The sequence below is a fragment of the Budorcas taxicolor genome, chromosome 5 (assembly GCF_023091745.1).
Source record: "Budorcas taxicolor isolate Tak-1 chromosome 5, Takin1.1, whole genome shotgun sequence".
Taxonomy (NCBI): Eukaryota; Metazoa; Chordata; class Mammalia; order Artiodactyla; family Bovidae; genus Budorcas; species Budorcas taxicolor.
This window is the reverse complement of record NC_068914.1, coordinates 125,496,753-125,518,960: the sequence shown is the minus strand read 5'-3', so window position 1 is coordinate 125,518,960 and position 22,208 is coordinate 125,496,753. Positions and strand designations below refer to the sequence as shown.

At 42.6% G+C, this 22,208-nt stretch overlaps 1 protein-coding gene across 1 annotated transcript; it reads right to left on the bottom strand.

Annotated features, from left to right (window-relative positions):
* Window positions 1-408: 408 nt before the first annotated feature.
* Window positions 409-14,938, bottom strand: PTHLH (parathyroid hormone like hormone). Its single transcript, XM_052640243.1, has 6 exons — window positions 14,735-14,938; window positions 12,308-12,559; window positions 11,968-11,991; window positions 11,677-11,799; window positions 5,241-5,663; window positions 409-894 (listed from the first exon to the last, which is right to left on the bottom strand). Exons 4-6 carry the CDS (start codon window positions 11,775-11,777, stop codon window positions 885-887), a joined length of 534 nt encoding a protein of 177 aa, XP_052496203.1. The 5' UTR covers window positions 11,778-11,799; window positions 11,968-11,991; window positions 12,308-12,559; window positions 14,735-14,938; the 3' UTR covers window positions 409-884.
* Window positions 14,939-22,208: the final 7,270 nt, after the last annotated feature.

Genomic DNA, 22,208 nt, shown 5'->3' with positions numbered 1-22,208 from the left:
TCAAATTAAACCTTACATTGGGTAAAATTACCCCTGGCCTTAAAGTTCCTGACTTCCTCTCTCCCTGTTTTTCAGCTCTGGCTAACTCTCTGGACTAAGTTTCTTTAATTTTTTTCTCCTGACTTTTCTCTGCCCTCTCCACTCTTCACTTTGAATTGGATGTACTGTATAAAATGATGTCTAGATAACTCAGCCATTCCACTGAATTGAACTTAAATACTGGATAAAATAATTAAAACCACATTTTAAGTGGTTTTAAACTAAAAGCTAATGTGAAAATGTTGGAATGTGTACCAATATAAACATATTAAACTTAAGACCATATTCAAATACAGTTAAAAATTACATCATGTTCCTTCTACTAGAAATCTTAAAGGATATATATACATAAAATTCACCTTCTGAGTCATGATGTAATTTAGATTATATTTTATTAGACATTCTTTACAAATTTAAAATACTGCTATTTTTACATGCACAGAGGAAAATCAGTTTGGATAATTATATTTAGGCATTCATTAAGATCAACCACAAAATAAAGACACTTTATTGTGTCATTTATCAACATACTTGATATGTATATCTAAAGTGCATTATGTTACAAAAAATATAGAAATTCAGCAGCACCAAGATACATTTACAAAATAAATACATCAGTTGACAAAATAAATTATGGTAAATGTGATAATAATAATTGGATTAGCCTTGGCAAAAAAAAAAAATATTCACAATAACCAATGTGCAGTTTCATAGAGCAATGGGGGAGACAGTTTTATTCCAATGCATTTACAATATTTACAGACAATAAATATTTCTAATACTTTCCACATGTTCATTATTACAGAATCCTGCAATACGTCTTCTGAAGGTCTCTGCTGAAAAATTCAATGCCTCCTGCAAAGAGAAAGAAGCAAAAAAATAAAAAAAAAAAAGAGGAGAAAACAGGTTAATTTTCTTTGCAAATGACGAGACATAAAATAAAGATGTAAATTAAGGAACATAGAAACACAATGAAAACTGATTCAGGGGACTTCTTATAAATATCTTTTCCAAAAGGTGCCTGTGGGGTCTACCCAACTCTCCAGAACCCTCTGCTACAGGCAGGGTCTTTAATCTGATCTAATGATCAATGTAATACAGAAAGGAAAATGAGTCTGCATTTCTAATTATACTCTGTCAGGAAAAGGAAACCCTTTGAGAATTTTCCAAAGCTGCTAACTGGCAAATCTGGGAAGAGGAGGGACACATCTGAGAATTCAGAATAAGGCCAGGTTGTGTTATCCATCATTAAATACACCTTGCTTAGAAGTTTATTCCCCAGGGATGCCCAACAGAGGTGATGCAAAGGTTGCTTATCCTTTTCAGGTTCTCATTTGGCCAATCTCTCACTCAGATTAATGGGCTGTTGTGAGGGTTGAGTCTGTGATTTGGGGTAAATGTTAGAAGGATGAGTAATTAAAGTATGTTTGGCTGATGATTTGAGGATGAGGATGAGGTTATCTGTCCTTCTTTAGCTGTTCTTAAATACTAGTGAATAAAATGATTTTGGATTTTTGTTTTTGAAGCCAAAACTACGATAGAATTGCTGCTAGTTTTTTGACTGGATCTTATGTTACAAATTGGGAAAGCTTATTTTAAATTAGAGAATAGGAATCTATTAATTCAAAAGTACAAAATAGCAATATTTCACATCACTGTGTTTGTCTTATTACCCAGAATAAGTTTCCACTTGGGACTGACATGGTTTCTAACCCTTCTAAGCACTATAATGACAGTATTTTCAGACGTGTGTGTTTAGTTGTTCAGTTGTGTCCACTTCTTTGTGACCCCATGGACTGTAGCTTGCCAGGCTCCTCTGTCCATGGAATTCTCCAGGAAAGAACACTGGAGTGGAGAAGCCATCTCCTTCTCCAGGGGATCTTCCTGACCCAGGGATTGAACCCGGGTCTCCTACATTGCTGGCAGATTCTTTACCGTCTAAGGCACCAAGGAAGCCCATTTTAAGACTAGCGACTTTTTCTCTGCTTCTCTCTCTGCTTTTTTCTTCTCTGTGTGTGGTCTATTTTGGGGAATACCTACTAGTGTCAAAGAAACCAACTATGGAACAACTAGGAGCAACAGCTACGGAATGGAAGCAGTTGGCTGCATCACTGCATTAACAGCCAGAATTTTACATGTCAGACCTGCATGATTGTGTGACCTACCCAAAAGCAAACCCTTGACAATTTAGGAATTTTATGTGCAGCTTGAAGAATGAAAAGCAAGTTTAGCATTTAGAGTGTGTTAACTTCTTAAGGAATCGAACTCTTCAAGAATTTTGTTTGGATGAGAAAACAGCTCCTAGTAACAGAGGAGAAAAATAGTTTACTATTAAACTTTTTAAATGGTGGGCAGATATGGATGGATGTTATGAACAAAGTCCAAAAGGCAACTGTCAAACTCAATCATTTGGGTATTGTACTGATTGCAAAATGTTTTGTTACTAAATGGTATCTAGTGAATTGTATTTAAGAGTAACACAAGCAAGGAGGGAATGAATAGCCTCTTGAACAATTTATTCCTCAGAAGGAAAGAAAAAGGAAATACATTAAAGGACCAAGGAAAAGCTCTTTTAATTATATTTCACCCTGCCCAGCCAGTTCGTTTGTTATCCTTCCTTCTGATTTCCCTTTGACAAAGGGATGTAGTGGGATAGTGAGGTAAAATATATACCATGACCTAAAAGTACATGTATAAGCACATTACACATATGAGTATGACAACACTTTAGAGCTCTTCTGAGTGCTGAAAAGCTTTCTTTTTTTTTTTACATCAGTGTTTACCAAGGTAAATTATATGAGTCCCACTGTATCTGGACATCTCACGTGCAACATCAAAAATTCTAAAATATAATTTCCAAAATTTAAAGCTGTATATTTCCCACTGAATGGTTCATGTAAGAGGATCCATACAGTGTAGGCTCAATAGTTTCTCTTAAATACCACCACTATTACATATTGTAATAAAGTTCATGCTTGCCATATCATTAGATCTCTGAGCTCATCGAATTAATGCAAGGAGATTAAAGAGAGGATGCTAATAAAAGGTGAGTTGCTTATAAAACTTTAAAATGGTTATTCTGAAAAGATTCTATTTGGATGACAAAATTTGCATGGTCCCATATGTTCTCATCAGTACATTGCTGAATTTCCCCACTCTTGCCTACACCTCTGTTGGATTGTATTGAGAGAATGCCAACATTTGGCTGCCAAACATAAAGTGCTTTCCATGAACATCTCTCAGAACCAGGGAACAGAAAGGAGAGGCAGAAGCATTCTATTTCTTTCAGTCATAGGTCTGGATTTGATTGGGCACTGCCTAGTTTTTAGTAAATTTACTTTAACTTAGAGACAGTTTGGGGATGAACTGACAAGAGCTGACTTTCAATTCTCCAGATACTTAAGCGCATTGCAAATTTAAATGAATAGAATTCACTGAAACATATTTCTACTTCTGTTTATGTATATATACAAAATAGATAAAAGTAGATTTTGGCAATAAAGCCCTTGAATTAGTTATAAATGTGTACAATTAGGATCATATCTAAAAATACACTGAATGTGATTAAACCAATGCATTAAACCAAGATTTATTGTTTGTTATCCTTTATATATCCATTAGATATTTGCAGAATAGATCACTCATTGGGCTAAAGACTCTTCTAGTGCCACTGTCCGTTGATTACTACTTAAGCTGCACTACTTAGCCAATGTCATTGTCATTTTATATGCTTTTGAATGATGGGTTTTGTCAATTTAACTCAAATATCCCCTTTGAAACATCACTCTGTTATCCAGTCTTTACCAGTCAGAGGAAAGGACTGGAGAAGTGACAGGGGACTCCTTTAATAGCAAGATCATTAGCTGCATAGAATGCATCCTGTGTTATTTCCCCCTTCCTTTTAAACCCCACAGAAGGGCTGTACTAGAAAGTAAAAAATGAAAAGATCCCATCAGTGGAAATGCAGAGGTAAAGAGCAGCACCAGCACAGTGCTTGCCTAAGTGTCAAGAAAGGAATAAAGCCAGTTCTGAGGACCACCACTCCCCATTGCCGGGTCTGCTCAGCTGCTTTACCTGTGGAAGCCTTTGGTTTTCAAATTGTATTCTAAAATGAGATGAATACTTACCCTCTTTTTGCCTCACAGAAACACACAGATAGAGAGATGGATGAATGGATGATAGAGCCAGAATGAATTCTCAAAGCACCTAAACAATAATGAGCTGCAATTTACTGAGTATTTACTCTATGACAGGCATTTAACCCATGTAATCTCATTTAATCTTCACCTGACCCAGTGAGGTTGGCACAAGTACCATCTTCATTTTACAGAAGAGGAAATCTGTCTTAGAAAGACTAAGGTTGTGAATGTCAATAAATTCAGACCCAAGACTTGAACTTAAGGGTTTCTGGCTCCAAAGTCTGTGAATGTGAACAGCTGCAAGCTAAGGATAAACAAGCCACATAGATGTGGTTTTATTATTCCTACTGCAAAACCCTATAGAAAGTACCTCAACTTGTCAGTGGACAAATAGATACCTGAGAAAAACTTATGTCCTTCCCAATCTTTACTTAGAAATTTTCAGAAATCATGATTTTTGTTTCATGAACTGGTAGAAAACAGAGTTAAATTCAATTAAGTAAATTCAAAGTCTGTGTGTAAAATTTTAAATTTAATCATGAAAATAAATTTAATTTTTAATTAAATAAGTTTAATTTTTCATGGTAGGATATTTTCTGTAGTGTTTGTAGATCATATCAAAGCCTTCTTTTTTTTCCCCCTTGAAGGGGAAAAAAAAGAAGAAGAAAAAAGAAGAAAAAAGAAAAATAATCATGAAGTTCGACTTGGTATTAGAGTGGGGGAGATAAATACAGTTCTCTAACAAATGGTTAAAGTGCACAAGCTTCTAAAGCTTGAGGAAGAAGATAAAAGTTGTTAATAGAGTATTAAAGGATTGGTATTGGGGTTTGCTGGTGGAGAAAGAAGCGAGTGATTAAACACCTTGTATGTTGAGGGGCTAGGGCATTGCCTTCAGGCAGGCAATATTCTGAGACATCTTGGTTTTGTAAGCTTTTTAAAGCGTGGCGCGATGGACCGAGGCACAGACAGGAGATTCCAGGTCTGTGCAAGCCAGGGTAGAATGGAGTCTCCACACTGTACTTGGGGCACCAAGGAGGGGCTAGGGGCCGGGAAGCCGGTTACCGTGAGTTGAGCTCCAGCGATGCTGCGGAGATGTCAGATAGGTAGTCCTCTTCCAGCCCAGTCCCAGGCACGCCCGAGGTCAGCCAGGCCGACCGAGTTCGCCGTTTCTTCTTCTCCTGCTCCTTGCGTTTTCCAGGCTTGCTTTTCTTTTTCTTGCCGGGCGTCTTCAGTGGCTGCTCTTTGTATGTCTCCACCTTGTTAGTTTCCTGAGTCAGGTATTTGCCCTCATCATCAGCCCCAAATCGGACGGGGTGGTTCTTGGTGTTGGGAGCAGGCTTGGAGTTGGGGGACACCTCCGAGGTAGCTCTGATTTCGGCTGTGTGGATTTCCGCGATCAGATGGTGGAGGAAGAACCGACGCCGTAAGTCTTGGATGGACTTCCCCTTGTCATGGAGGAGCTGGTGCTCAGACACAGCCCTTTTGCTGTAAAGAGGGAAGAGCAGGAGAGGAAGAAGACAGTGACAGTTTAATATCTGACCGAGACCACAAAGACGCGGGGAAAGCCTTTGAATGGTCTAATTGGTCCCACAAGCTAAGCTAGAGGGCTACAAGCTGGCTGAGCAGGGAAGGCAGAGATGGGAAGGGGAGAGCCGGCCTTTAGGAGGCTCCAGCCTAAGTCCGAGCTGTGCTGCTCCCCAGGTCTGTGACCTTGTTGAGAACATGAACATTCTTGGGCCCTTGGGGCCTCATCTTTTTAAAAAGATCAGATTCTACAATGTCTATGCTCTCTTCTCAATTTAAAATATTAAGCGTCATTGTTTCAAAAATATGGACAGAAACCACTGAGCTGCTTTTCATGGTTTTGGGGAAATAAAGCGTCCTAGTCTGGGAAACAAAAAGGTGGCTGATTTCCCCCTAAGTACTCACTCCAGGCATACATACATGTGCATGAGCGAGCGTGCATACATGTGCACGAGCGGGCATACATGCACACACACTGATCCCCACTTAAAAGAAAATAATAATAATATTGAATCTCAAAGAACAGCAAGCTCTACTAGTAAAAGCAAACAAAGTCTGAAGGATGAAGTGAGCTGTGAAGTCTGTCTAGGAGACCACCTGACTACCACACTGAATTTGGACATGATTGATATTAGACTATAGGCTACCAAGAACCTATATATGAAGGCCAACTGTCAGAGCACACATATTTTTCCGTAAAGCAGTGGGTGGTCTCTTTTAAATGGCTGTCTTTGTGTGTTTAAGTGAGATCATTTTATTTCCTCTGTGCATCATTTTTCTTTTTAATTTAGAATTTCAAACGTATTATCCTTAGGGCTTAATTAAGAAATTCCCTTTTCTATTTGTTCTTTGTCTTAGAAATATCTCTGGGCAAAAATATGAAGTGGTTTTTCTATTAAACAACACTCTAATGAAAATAGAGTGAAAAAAATAGTTTTCTATCAATCTTTTTAGATGACACCCTGACTCTTGCTTAAATGTCCATTCATGTATTCTTTTATTATTCTGTATGTATTAACCAAATTTAAGGATTACATACATGAAGCAGTCATATTATATCTGCTACAACCACACTTCACATAACTTGAATTTCTACCATTGAAATAACCCTCCAAAGTGGCTCATTTTCAAATGTTTCTGAAGGCATTTCACAGGGCTGGATCCTGTGTATTTTCCCTCCCCAACACAATGATAAATTTATCTGTTCTCTTATTACTTTCATTGTTACAACTTATTTAACTCTTCAGAGAAATATGAGAATAAACAAAACTCTTCATTTTACAGATGGGGAAAGTGAGGTTCAGAGATTAAAGACTTCACACTTGCTACTTCCCTGGTGGCTCAGACGGTAAAGCATTTGTCTACAATTCGGGAGACCTGGGTTCGATCCCTGGGTCAGGAAGATTCCCTGGAGAAGGGAAATGACAACCCACTCCAGTACTCTTGCCTAGAAAATCCCATGGACAGAGAAGCCTGGTGTCCATGGGGTTGCAAAGAGTCACACAGGAGTGAGCAACTTCACTTCACATGATAACAGGCAGAACCAGGGCACTCCAAAGATGATGTCTTCTGATTCTAAAACCAAGATTGTTTTCCAACTTCCCCAACCCTTTCTCTTACTGAAGTGTATGTTGAGGAAACTAGAAGGGACGGGCATAGAATAAAGAGTCTGTGTTGGGAACCATGGCAATGGGCAAATGGACAGCAATTTATCCACTTCCTAGAAGACTGAGCTTGTTGTCCCAAGTACATTTTCATCACCAAAATAAAGAACCAGGATTCCTAGGGTCTGGATTATCACTGAGGGAACGACAGATTGTCTAGTTATATTGTGACTCCAAGAAGAGGAAACCACGGAAACTGTCATTATTTCTCAGACCTTATGGCCAGAATACCAGCTCTCTTTCAGCATTTTAGTTGTGTGCACTGACTTTAAGCCGTGTAGCTTGTGCAAAAAAGACATGACTTAATGGAAAGGAATTTAACAGGAGCCTGGTTTAAATGAGGCATGAAGGAGTCTCTCTTCCTTTTGGAAGGTGCCACATGTGACCAGATTAAAATTCACTTACTTTGTGGCAATAGTATCCTGGAAACTTTTAGTGACCTACATGGAGGCTTTGCTACAATAGATTTATATAGTCTAATAACGGTTTTAGAGAACAGGACTGATACACTTACATGTTTCCTAAGTATTACACTTTTATAAGTATCTCTTAGCAAAATGTCAAGTTAAAAAGAAGTTCTTACACATGATCATTTTTACTATTTGGAGCTTTTATTACTTTCTCAATTCCTGGCAGATAGCCACTCATCTGTATTGCTCTCCAAATGTATAACACAGCCCATTCTAGCTTACCCTGAAGCCAGACTTTTAATAGTTGGTCTGTTCTAATCAAGTCTCCGTTGCTCATGCCTCCTCTGACTGGCATATATGCCTGTCATCCTGGCTAGCCTGTCAAGTGTGAGTCACAGTGCCTTCCTAGCTCGGGCACTGCACTGTCCCAGGACGCTTCTCATGGGAAATGGAGTGAGCATTCTCTCCTGTTTTACAAAAAGCCTACAATATGGTACAACTTTGTCTAGTTTCAAATAGTACATCTCTTGCTGAGGTACAAAGCTTCATTCTGCCTTTGGGGGGGTAATTATTAATATAGTAGAAAACACAGATTTTCTTAAATGCCAAATCTGAAATGCTGTAGCATAATTGACTTACTGGTTCAAAGACTTCTGCATTCAAAATATTGTGAAGAATAGCTTTCTGGTTGAGCAACTGCATTAGAGGATCAGGAATAGCATAGTATCTATACTGTCAACAAGGAATCAGGTCCATGGAGTGTTCTATTTATTTTCCAAATAAGACATTAACTGAGCCAAGAGTAAATGACTAGCATGTACAAACTAGATGTACACAGGTGGTGGGCAATTCCTTCCAAGAGGGAGGCTTTCACTTTAGATAATTCTGAAGTACTTAAGTTGTAAATATGGCCTCAATAATAGTCTGTTACTTTATCTATCTGTACACATTATATAGCACAATGGTCCACATGGCATTTATTACATCCCCAACATGGAAAAACAAGTGTCCTATGTTCACAGTTTCCTTTGATTATTATTTTAAAAATGGAAAAAATGTGAAGGAAATGTGTAACCTCTAAATTCAGTCAAAATATAGCTTTTCTGTCTTTAAAAATCACTCTCTAGGGAGTTTTTGGGGAAGAAGATTAAATTTCTAAGGAGCTCTCAAGGAACACAGGGAATAGCTGGAGTGATGGGAATTCCTTTTTTCAGCACAGGAAGAGGCAGCATGCTCATGCTGATGCTAGGCTCCTAAGAGGAAGGAGTCTGGGTTTGAGAAGAAAAGTTCTGTGGTCCATGGAAGAGTCAGGGTCAGGGTGTTAGAGTTAAGATGACTCATCAGAAGTCCCTTCCAACCCAAATGACTCAGTCAGAAATTATGCTTTTCATTAAGTGGAAGAGACCCAGTCTGGCTCCTAAGCACATCAGCCAGTGATGTTTTAGGTTTCTGAATCTGCTGGGGTTCTCTCTCTAACTAAAACACAGAGACTGTCACCTGCCGAAAGCCCTGTTCATCTGGAAGAGAACGTCCATAGGTATCCAACTAGTGGCTCAGACAGTAAAGAATCCATCCGCCTGCAATCCAGGAGAACCAGGTTTGATCACTGGGTCGGAAAGATCCCCTGGAGATCTTCAACCTGGCAACCTACTCCAGTATTTATGCGTAGGAAATCCCATGGACAGAGGAGCCTGCTGGACTATAGTCCATGGGATTGCAGAGTCGGACACGACTGAGGGACTAACACAGCCTCACTGAGTAAAGTCCTTTTATACTCACAGGTCCAGAAGATTCACAACTTATATTGCCATGGCCCGGGAACTGTTACTGTTGTAGTAGTTTCCTCTCCTTTAAAAGTTAGCCCTTTTTTAGCAAACGTCTAAAGCAGTTTTCCTAATACTTGGTGTGAAAAGTAATTGGGGGATAATACGATTTGATTATATGTTAAAATTTCTTGTAAGATACTATGCTGATTTATTGTAATAGCAGACTAATGTTTTTCTAGCACACAAAAATGTACTGTTACTTGGCAATAATTCGAAAATAAATGACTTGTTTTTTTAAAAAAACTCCATTTGGCCGTAATAATTTGATGAAACATGTTTATCTGCTGATGATTTCAGCCTCCATGAAAAACCATGGCTGTAATGTGATGATCTATTAGCCATTAACTATAAGAATGTTTTGTGGTAGTTTTATAACCATCTGCTGAGTGTGAGTGTTTAACTGCAATATTATATTTCACCCACAAACAAAACTATAACAGAGACTCTGGCTGCTAAGTGGTTTCTGATGTGTATTTTGCAAGGTGCAACAATGAAAGAGTTAAAAATAGCCTCTAGAACTAACTTAGCACCATTTTAATGCCATAACTGTAGATTTAATCATGGTCGATTTACTGTTTCTCAAAAGAGAAAACAGGTATTTCTTAAGCAACTGTAAAGAAAAAAAAAATTGGCTCTGTTCCAAGACAGTATTTCTTGGCCAAATAAATACAGTATTTAAGTGTGCTTTAAAAATTTTAGGCTTCATTTATATTTATATATGGATTTTACATAACTGAATTAAATATGAGTCTCAAAATGAGCAAATAATCTGAAGACAATTTCCAGAAATACATCAGCAAAATCTTGATTTGAAGAATACAATGCAGCTTTATCTTCAGTACAATGTTCTACACAATTTGCCTTAGGAGATTCATAATAGATTTTCATTTCGGTGCCAAGGTTCAGACATGTCTAAGATAATTTCATTTAAGGATTTTCTGCTTTAATAATAATAGACCAAAGGCACATATTAAAAAGTTGCCTTTTGGTACACCCTCGGGAATTTACAAGGAAGCACCAGGAACCTGACTGTAAATATTAGATATTGCTATTTTTATTGTTATTGTAAAAGTTCCCCTTAATTCCTTCACCAGAGGCAAATCCGTTTCAGTTCTCACACTTTCTGGTTTTCCCATCCTGGACACTGAGAGTGCAGCTTAAAGATCACCCAAAGATGGTATTACATACATTCGTAAAGTGCTGGGTCCAACGGATGATGAAGCTAGTGTTACTTTCCCACTTTTCCAACTTTTCAGTCACACAACATGGTGCTATTTCTCTGGTGTGCTTTGATGTATGATTAAAGTCAAAATTATCCTTAAAGAATCACCAAATGAAAATGCCAAGATAACAGATTTTCAGTCTACAGTGCAAATATCTGACTGCAGATTAAAGAGCTGTTAGCAATAATTCCAAGGGAGGGGGGGAAGTTTCCACACCTAATACTCATTTTGGAATCGAGCACTCTAGCGTTCTTAAACTGTATCAATACCGATGTTGGAGCTGTGCCATTGCAAAGTTGTTACTACTTCATTATATAATATGCCTACATTATGTAATGTGGTTCATTTTATATGCTTAAAATTATGTCATTCATAATAAAATTAGATGTAAAGTTTTGCTTTTCACACAAAACCTGCCACCCACATTCAGTAGGTACGTATACAAGTGCACACACACAGACGTATGCCGCCTGGATACCTCAGCTTCCTGCGAGTTATCTTAAGCTTTTTACAATCCTCAGGGTTTCAGAATCTTCCCAGGTTCTGAAAATAACCCTTTTCTCTCAGTAGAAGAGATTTTGCTAGAGGAGAATCAGTAAATCGCTCCCTCTCATGGAAACCCATGAAAGTTGTTTCTTGCCTGTCTCCCGCTGAGGTTTACCCAGTTCTCCCGCCGGCTTTGAGGACCCGGGCTCAGCTCCGGGCAGGTAGCGGATCTCGCCGCTCTATAATAACCCGGGAGAAGAGCATCCATGACCGCGGAGGGCCCTCGGCAGCGCCCCAGCCTGGTGACCTCTCCCCTTGGCCTCCCCAGCCCTCACCCGGCGCCCTGGGGAGGATCGGGCACTTACAGTCGGCGGCCGAGCTCCTCCACGGAGCGCCCGCAGGAGGGCACCGAGTAGCTCAGCAGGAACACCGCGACGCTCCATTGCTGAACTAGCTTCCACAGCATCGTATCCTCTCGCTCTGGGGACCTGCAACGGAGAGGAAAGGGGCCCAAAGTGTCAGTCTGGCACCTCCATCTCCCAGCACAACCCCGCTGCCCCCCTTCAGCCTGCTCTCAAAGAGCTTCTTCAACTTCAAGGGCATCTCCCAAGTTGCAAAAAAACAAAAAACTTTCACTGGAGTCTCCCGGCACTTACTTATTTAGGAATCAGCTACTCCAACTGTGTTTTTTTTTCCCGAACCACACAGGCAAAAAAAGGGACCGAAAAAAGGGGAAGAAAAGAAAAAATCAGATGCGCCTCCTCAGAAATAATAACCGAAATGAAATGGTTTTATATACGTATCAATGATGAGCAACGTGTTTACACGTCTCCCATAGCAATGTCTAATTAATCTGGCCGGCAGTACCCGGGGTTCGGGGAGCAGGGCTAACTCCTTCCTAAAAAACGAGGAAGTTTCCCGCTCCGAAGTCAGCTTCTTTGCGAGCTAGGCCGGCTTGTTCCAGAGCCACTTGTAGCGAGACCCGCATATATATACCTAGCTGTCTGTCTACCTCCTCTGGTGGGCTGGTTGCTTCCGGAAAGTTGACTCCACACACCCTGAGAACAAGTTTTAAGTGCGTGTGTCGTCGATCAGGAGGGCCAGGTGGCGGCGAGGGCGGGTTACCAGCGGCGCGGAGGGGCGGCGGCGGCCCCGCTTCACGGCCGGGGAGGCATGCTGGCCGGGCGGTGCAGGTTGGAAGCGAGTTGAAAGCCGAGCTGGGCAATGTTCACACGCTCTCAGGGAAACCTGCCGGAGAAGTGAGCGAGTCGCAAAGAGGTGGCGCCCTAGGAACGCGCGCGGGCCGAGAGAGGGCGCGGGCGCGCGGGGGGCGGGGGCGGCGACCCGAGCGGGCCCAGCTGGGCCCGAGCGAGCCGAGGGGAGCCCAGAGCTGGGAACGTCCCGCCGGCGGCCGGGCGCCCCTCTCCCACCCCAGCCCCGCCGCCCCCGGCGCTGCCCCGAGCTCGGCCGAGCCCCACCCCGGAGCGCTGGCCCCGCCGCGCCGTCCCGGGACCGGGGGCGGACCCGCACGTTCCCGCCGGGTCCCTCCGGCCCGGGACTCCTCGGCGGATCAGCCAGCCCAAGTCCTGAGGGCGTGCGGACCGCCCGGGGGCAGCCACGACCCCCGGCGCGCAGCTGCAGCCGAGTCCCGCGGGACGCGCGGGCGCCCAGGCCGCCGGGGGCGGTCGGCAAGGAAGAGGCCGAGGAGCCGGGGCGGAGAGCCCGGGCGCCCGGCATCCTCGGCGGGGAGGTCGCGGGCCTTGGGCCAGTGCCTTACAGGAGCCCTAAGCCCGCCTGGAGGGCTCGGGAAGCGCGGTGGGAACCCTCCTCCCCGGCCCTTTCCTGGAACAAGCTGAGTGGGGAGCCTTGGCTAAGGATGGGGGAATCCTTCGCTTAGAATGGTAAAAATGGTTCCAGACTTCAGGTCGAGATGGCATTTCTAAGTGTCTCAGTACAGCTGAGGACTTCTGGAGCCCGTCCAAGAAAGCCCGCTCACAGGATGCCGACCCCGTTTTGAGTTGCGAGGGGGGACCGACACTTCTGCGGAGCGCACACGACCGTCAGGAGTCGAACCCACCCTTTCCCCGCCGATAACCTACTGTTCCCCTCACCCCCCTCCCGCGTCCCCTGTTACATATTCTAGGATGTCTATCCGTGTCGCTTCAGCCCGCAGAAGCAGCGGGACTGTTGCTCGAAGCCGCTATGCCTCGGAGAAGCGAAGGGAAAGCAGGGGGTTCTTCCTCAAACTGTTGGGCGGGGAAGAAGGACTGCTCTGAATTACCGGGCAGTATCGTCTAGGGAGGGCTTGCAGCGGATGTGAACGCCCGCCCAACGGACTCAGTTCTATCTTTCGGAAATGAACCCGAGTGGTTGGGAACCATTCAAGAGATGTTTGTCTTCGAGACAGACAATCCCACTGGTAGGTTTCAATACTCTGTAGAAGGCTAGTGTGTCTTAGAGATGTGAGATGATTTGAGCCTGACCTTTATCAAGCCTGGCTTTCTGGCTGATGCTCCACAAATTTCACCAAGGTTGGGTGAAATAGCGCCCTCTCACTTACCCTCTTTCATCTCTGATCCGTTTCCCCATCAGCTGCCAGCTAACTAGCTTTATCAAACATTTGCTACTTAAGTTGGGTGGGTGTCACCCCTTCTCAGAAGCTGCTATCTCCTTCATTTGATTGCTTTAAACTTCACACTTAAAAAAAACAAACAAAACACTTGGCTTCCTCCAGCTTAAAAAAAAAAAAAACTGGGAATTTCCACAACTTCCCTCGAACGTTTAAGAATTTCTAAATGTTAGACCTGTTTGCAAGGCATGAAAAGATGAAGTATCAGCACTCAGAAATGTTAATCTTTGAACATCTAACACTTTCTGATTTATAATAAATTCTTTCCAAAAGGATGCAGAAGCCTTAATGTAATCGTTAGATCTGAAGGGGGAGAAATCTGTAAAAAAGTAAATCACAAATGAGCTATTTAATACTTGCAAGTTGTTTAACATTAAAATGATAATATTTGCTTCCACAATAAAAAACTCAGAGGTGCTTAGCCAAGTTTCAAACCATCCAGGCTTTAAAAAGTCAACCCTCTCCCAATAAAAGGTTAAAACAAAAATCAGATTGAAAATATTAAATCACTTATGCTGTAAATAAATTCATTATATTTTCATAACATTATAAATTAAAGACTGGCCTCAATAGACTGCTTTGATTTATGTTGCTTTTTCTACTAATTAAACAAAATTGACCTCCCACCCTCTCCCCCCACCCCCAACACTTTTCTGGTGTTAATGGCAAAACATCTATCAAATATTTTTAGAATTTCCTCTCCTCTACAAAAAAAGAAAATATAGACACAGGAAAAATAAATAGTCTTTATATACTTGGAATACCAAAGCTTTCCTCATAATTTATTACTTCACCTTTTCCTTGATTTACAGTCTTCTCTGCTTCTCTGGCCAAAGGAGGGAGATCTTTGCAGCAGTCTCTTCCAGAAATAATTTTTTTTGTTTTGTTCTTCAAAAAAGTAAAATTAAGTCTTAAATGAATTAAAAATTTCCTGTAAGGAGACTTCTGTTCTCACTCAAGGCAACTATTAGAAAGCAGGTCTGTCTTCTAAAGCTGCCTTGTGTATTACTCTCAGTTGAGATTCTCTTCAAATATACCCTCAATATATACCTTTCTGAGAAGAATATTTTTCTGACATCATAATCTAGTTCCAAATATGATTGAATAACCTTTATGATAATGTTGAGGACACATGACTGCAAATGAGATGACTCCACACTACTGGCTTTTTTTTTTTTTTTTTTTTAAGGCTTAGGAATAGAAGAAGTGCCAACAGAGCCTGAATGTTTGCTTAGGCCTTGCTATCATATAAATGCACCTTAGCAAAGGAGGATTTGAAGGCCAGACTTTAATCTGAAGCCTTGCCATGTGAAGACAGTTTAGCTTGTGAGACCTACACCTACATGAATGCCTAGCCCATGAGCAAGCCCCAGACTTCCATCTTCCCATCTCCAATGGCAACATTATATCCCAGTTTTAAAAAGAGATGTTCTAAATTTCTAAGTGCACGTTTACTCTTAAATTCATGTTTACATAACCAGTTGATGTCTATCTCTAGAGATATCTTCTCTTGCAATTCAGGGGGGAAAACCTCTAGCATTTATGTTTAGCTTCCTTATCTTTCTTCCATTTTTCCTCTCAGGTTCAAACAAGCAAACAAATAAACATTCAAATGAAAAAAAGGTAACTTAAACTCTTTAAGGGAGAAGGCAATGGCACCCCACTCCAGTACTTTTGCCTGGAAAATCCCATGATGGAGGAGCCTGGTAGGCTGCAGTCCATGGGGTTGCTTAGAGTAGGACATGACTGAGTGACTTCACTTTCAGGCATTGGAAAAGGCAATGGCAACCCACTCCAGTGTTCTTGCCTGGAGGATCCCAGGGACGGGGAGCCTGGTGGGCTGCTGTCTATGGGGTCGCACAGAGTTGGACACGACTGATGCGACTTAGCAAACTCTGTAAAAGTGCACCTGGGCTCAGAAATTCCCTTCTTATTACCAATAAACATGCAAATTTAACATTTGCCAATTTCCAAGTTATATCTCTCAAATCCTATGAAACTGAACAACACAATGCATCCTTTCTTTTCTCTCTTTCTTTGTCTGCATAAAGAAGTTTGCATAATTAGCTCAAGTAAAATTATCATTTGATTACACTGGAACATGGTTCAAATCCCTTTGAACCATGGCCTGGATTAGGATTTGAGATCTGACCTCTAGGTAGCAAAAACCTAGAGGAAAGTTTAAAGTAATGCCTGTAAATCCCCAAAAGGGGCAGGAAAGCGTGTGTTTTATTACTAAATTTCTTTATAGATGAGGATAGGACTCAAACTAGGCTGTCTTTATAAGAACAGGACTGGCTGCTGGCAGGGAGAGGGCTGCCTCAGAGAGAAGTGTCTAGACACCAACAAGCTGATGGGTTTCTTTTATTGGCAAAGTGAGTCTCACACCCTCCTGGTCTTTCCCTACTTTTTGGGCAATGTTCAGCTTTCCCCAGACAGGACCAGAAAGCTCATGGGTAAGGCAGTTTACCCAGAGGGCGCAAGCCAATGTGAGATGAGCAGGTCTGTAAAAACGGCATTCTCTGACAAGTTCTCCAAGGCCAAGTACTGGTGCAACCTCCCAAACCCATGACCATCAAAACATGAATGAGAAAGAGTCTTCCAGCTAGGGATGGAGACTGTGTGGGAGAGAGAAACAGAGAGAGGTGTGGGAGAGAGAAACAGAGAGAGATGGGGAGAGAGAAAATGGTTGTGTAGTGTGAGAGTCCTGCTCTCCTGGACTGATGGTCGCTGAATGCCCCTGGCTGGGCCCAGCTCCGGCTCCCAGAAGCAGGCAGCTCTGGACTTGGACAGCACAAGGAGAGTTCCGAGTCCTACCTGGCTCAGGTGACACCCTCTCCATCTGAAACTGATCTGGGCCTGCCACACAGCCTTCCTGGCCCGGACCCAGCTCCTTTGTGAGCAAAGTCATCTTTTCTTACCATCTGAGCCCTGTTGTTTGGAGTCACCCGCAGTTTGCAAGCAGTTCACATTCCTAATGCCACCCCCCACCCCTGCATACTGAGCCAGCTCTCAGGCTCTCCCCAAGGCAGCACCGAACGGGAGCCCATCCGCACGGGCATTAATGGTATCTAGCCTCCCACTCTTCGAGGGGGTGCTGTGCCTATTTCGCTTGAGCTTGTGATTACGTCTTTGGACACTCTCTCCTCTTACTGGGATTCCTGTCAGAGAGCAGATTTGAAACCTGCGCGATCCCTCTCCCGGGTCTTCGGGCCTGATTGTTGTGCTCTGGGTGCAGGAAGGGGAAGCCTATGTCGCCTTGTGGTTGGAGTCCCGGGTCTTGGAAAAAGCGTGACACGACAGGACGATTTCTATCAGCCCTCACCTGCCACTGCAGATTTAGGTCACCCTTGCGTATACATACGGTACCCCGGGACGGTAGACCTGATGGAAAGTTTAGAGGCCTGGGAGCCCCCCGGTGGGTGTAGCTACGTTCGCTGGGTTCTCAGGCGTCTCTCCCTCAGCATCTGGACTCCGATGGCCGCACAGAATCCTTCTGTTCGCGGCGGTAGCACCCAGGCCTTCGCGCTCCTATCCCTCTGGGTTGACTGCGTGGCCTCGCACGCGTTATAGAGACGCTCCCTCCTCCCAGAAGGGCCCTGCTTCCCGCTGCGGGGAGGGGCGGGGCGGGGGGGAGAAAGCGTCGGGAACAGTGTGTCCCGAGCACAGGGTCGGAGGCACCAGCGAAACGCCCCCTGGCAGGGCCCCCTCCCTCCTCCCTCCTGGGCAATCGATGACTCAAACTTGACATCAGACCCTGGCGGACAGTGGCAGTAAGTTCCCACTGGGGGTGGGGGACAGAGGGTGGGGCAGCTGTACCCCACCCCCGACCCGTCCGCGTCCAGGGCCGGTCCCCAGAGGGGTGTGCAGGCTCGACCCCTCCTTCTGGAGCCCCCGCGACTCGCTGTCCCCGGGCCCGCCTCCCGAGCGTCCGTCCGGCTCCGCTCGTCCGGAACCCGGGAGCCCGTCTGCTTTATTTCATTTAACACGATCTGCAAAGCCAAGGCTGGGAGAGGGACGGCGCGGGCCCCGGGGAGGAAACGAAGGGACGTGGAACAAAGTTCTCTGCCAAGTCTCTCCGTCGGATTCTTAGAATCCGGTGGCACCTTAAAAGGCCTGATATGAGGGCAAAGGGACAGGTTATTGATTCTTGAAGCCCACTCTGTATATATATAGTTGATCAGTGGTCGCAGTTGGCGATCGCGGGGAGTGTAGACCGTGAAACACATGGCATCTCTCCAGCGTGTAGAAATCAACCTCTCCAGTGGCTCCCGCGGAGTTCGCGAGCGGCTCCGCTCAGGCCGAGGGAAGCCAGTGAGCTGTCCATGGTGGTTAAGGCGCCTTGACGTGCGTCCTGGGCGGTCCCGGCGAGGCGCAGACCCCCGCGCCGGGGGCCTCCACTTCTCCGGCCCCAGCCTGCGGGCCACCCAGCCGGTGTGAGCCGGGCACCGGCTGCACGTGTTCGTTTGCATCGCTCTGGGAAGCAAACGGGGCAGAATTCCAGAGATAGGCGGAAAATAAACTCTCGAGTCCAAATTGTGGGTTTCCTTTTAGCTCCTTCCTGAAGATGTCTTTCCCCGTCAGCCGACACTTCCTGGGCTTAAAGAAATGTCGGTCTAGCCAGCAGTTTACCTCCCTTCCCTACACTAAGGTTCTATTCTCAAAAGAGCGAGAAGTAAAGCCACCGGTCTTAATGATACTTCTCGTATTTGTTAAAAAAATCTAGGAACTGGCCATCGCTTTTGGATCCGTGTGGTATCTCTAGGGTGACGCACGACGCTTCTATTGAGTACGGAAAGTTCTGGGGTTGTCAGGCGTCTCAGATATTTTGGTCCTTTCCGAGGGGTGGTTGGGGTCCTTTGCAAAATACTGCTGCTCAGAGGAGCGACTTCTTTATTATTTATCAGTGCCGAGCAGCGTCTGATGGCCACTCGTAGGGAAGGAGGAAACAGAAATTTTTTTGCCATATTGTAGGTCTCTTCTCTGTGAAGTACAATTCTGCCTGGTTCTTATGACATGATCTTAAGAAGAAATGTTTATGAAGTTAATTAAACTCTTATACATGTTAAGACAGAGCATGTTTTGCCTTTTTAATTATCACCACATTTTACCTTTTTGTCTTTTAATTTCTCTTGGCAATTTCCCCACTATTTATCTCTATTAGCGATCTCATCTCCATTGAGTAACAAACTTCTTTAAATGCTACCAAAGAAACTAAAAATATTATTGTAAACATTTATAACTCTTACTTGAGAGTTGTGCCTTTATTTAAGAGGACATTTAACTAACAACCAGAATGTAACAGAATCTTTTATGTTTCTGAACAAGACATCAGGTAGGAACACATCATTGCTTGCTGCTTTTACCCTTCTTACTTACTGTAGTGTGATGCTTAAAAAAAAAAAAAGAATGTGTGTACTTATTAATAAATCTGAGAATGCCTTGTGTAAAACAGAAAGTATTATGAGTCAATAATTTTTCATAGCTTTTCTTCTCTCAGTTTCTGCATTTATATTATAATTAGTGAAGGAAAATGGAATATTTCCACATATCAATAAAATTGATATTAACATTTTACTTTTTTTCTATTTATAAAAATTAACAAAATAAGGCTTGAATGTGTATGCTATTCTTTGAAAAGTGTGAAATAAATTGGCCTAATAATATTTTATTATTGTTGTTTTGCAATTTAGAAGTTCAGTTTTGTTCTATGAATCCTTCGCTAGCTAGTCTTCTTCCATATATCTCTTTACTCTCCTTTCTATGAAAGGAGAAAAAAATTGATAGATATAAATAGACTTCATTCTATTCTTTATCTGCTCTTATAATGTAGGAAGTCCCTGCGGCGCCCCCCCCCCCCCTCGCCCCCAGCACACACTGGTAACTTAGCATTTTCCTTTGTCCAGTGTTGATACCAATGGAGAGTTTCCCCTTTAAAGTTCAGCCAATTTCCTTCAGTTTCCTTAATTTTTTAAAAATTAGCTTTCTCCAACAGCTTATTAGATTTTAAAGATCTCATTCTTTTATCTGTTTATTAGAGAGGGTATAAATCCTTTCCATCAGCAGCTCTGTTAAAACTGCCAGACATTTTTTCTGCTCCCAAGAGGAAAGCATTTAATTAGTATAATTGTCTATCAGCTAAAAAAGAAAAATAAAGTCTATCAATATCTTTTTTGTGTTCTGCTTATCTTCCCAATGTGCTTAGCACTGCTGTGAGCCCAGAGAAGGTCTTCAGAAGGTATCTGTGGAATTGAATTGGATTGCATTTCTCTCTACCTGCACTTTTGAGAAATGAAAGTATGTTTTTAATTATTTTAGATCTACTTCCTCAAATTCATATATGAAGCTCATTTCTCAGCAGCTGCAAACCTTATGTAAGGCATATTCTTTTAAAATTCATAGTGGATCAGGGATGAGGGCATCCTATCTGTTGTGCTGTGCTTAGTCACCCAGTCATGTCCAACTCTTTGTAACCTTACGGACTGCAGCCTGCCAGGCTCTCATGTCTATGGGATTCTCCAGGCAAGAATACTAGAGTAGGTTGCCATGCCCTTCTCCAGGGGATCTTCCCAACCCAAGGATCGAACCCAGGTCTCCCGCATTACAGGTGAATTCTTTGTAGTTTGAGCCATCAGGGAAGCCCATCCTGTCTGTTGGTCAGTCTTAAAAGTCTGTCTTTCCTTAATGCTTGGTGCATGGTATCGCTTTCCTGAAGATATTTTTCTCTTCATTTCATTTGTGCTTCACTTCCCAAAGACTGGTAAATGAGGGGGAAAATGTGGATTCATGATGCACCAAAATACATTGAGATCAATTACTGTGTGGAAGTACTTGTTAAGAAAATTTACTGACCTTAGCAGAATTTTGTTGCATTTTGCTCCTTTACTTCTTATTCTGCTAATTCTGCTAAGCCGTTAATTGTACATAGAACTGCCAAGGCACTTTTAATGGTTAAAAAAAGGAAGCTGTTCTTGTGGCAAGGATAATTTTTTTCTTCTTTTGTCCTGTAAACAAAGGTCACATTCTTTGTAAAGCTGTATTTTAAATGGCAAAAATGCACATGTCTTTAGCAGCTAAAATTGCCCTTTAAAAGGCCTAGCATGTCCTTAAATGAAGCAGCAACTCAAGTGTGGTTGATATGATTCCCAAAAACCTTCATGTTAAAAGGGATTCATTGTCGAGGTACACCAGGATGTGCTTTTAGGTCTATAATACACAGTCTGGGCATCACGACCACAGAGTTTCCTCATCTCATTCCAACCCCGGTGTGGTGAAACCAAAGAGATTCCAGATCAAGGATACTCTGAGGATTTGTGGGGAAAGGGCTGTGTAAGTATAGTGAGTACGAATCTTTAAGATCTTCCCCAGACTTTTAAACAGTTGAGAAGGTAGCTTGTTTGCTAAGTAGGGCAAAGTGTCTCCAGGTCTATCGCTGGAGCTGCTGACATAATTAATGATTTCATTCAGAGCCTGAAAGAAGGTACTTGTATTCCCTCTGGCATGAGCAGGCCAAGTTCATGTCCAGACTCTAATATTTTGGGTTGATTTTAGCTAACAAGACTGTTGGTCCTCTTGTTACACACCCAGAACTCGAAAGCCAAATATTATATTAGGCTATGATACTTCCTAGCCTTGAGGAGGTTGACATATCCTAAATATATAAACTGTCACTATTATCTAAAGATGAATTACATTCTGGTTAGAGATTCATTATTGCTAGGTCAAACTGGGAAAACTAAAAACCATAGAACAACCCACCAGCACTGCCAAACACACAGCAAGCTACTTTAAAAATCAACATATTCCACTAAGCCTTATATGCAAAAATTTTCTTGCTTCAGTTTGTACTATGAGGTTAATTAATGGCAATACTTGAAAATTAATTATGATACTGAAAAATACTTTAATAACATTTCAGCTAAAAATAAACTAGAGGCAGTGTAGTGCCCTGGATTCATGATTGCTTACATCTGGTTTCTATTTCTGTGAGTTTCATTTGGTTCTCAGAGAGTTCATTCACAGTCATCACGGGTTTAGTTTCCTGTTCTCCAATGGGAGAACTTGTCTTGATGACCCATCTATTTTTCATCTGAATGCTACACTTCTTTATATTAGGAAACATGGAAAAGAAGAATGAAAAATGTATCAGGTCTAATTTAGGCAAACTAAAATCTGGACAGCATCTTTTAACACCTGACTTATCCTGAATCCAGTGGCAAATAACAATGAGGAAATCATTCCCTTTTAGATCCTTGCAGAATCAGGTAG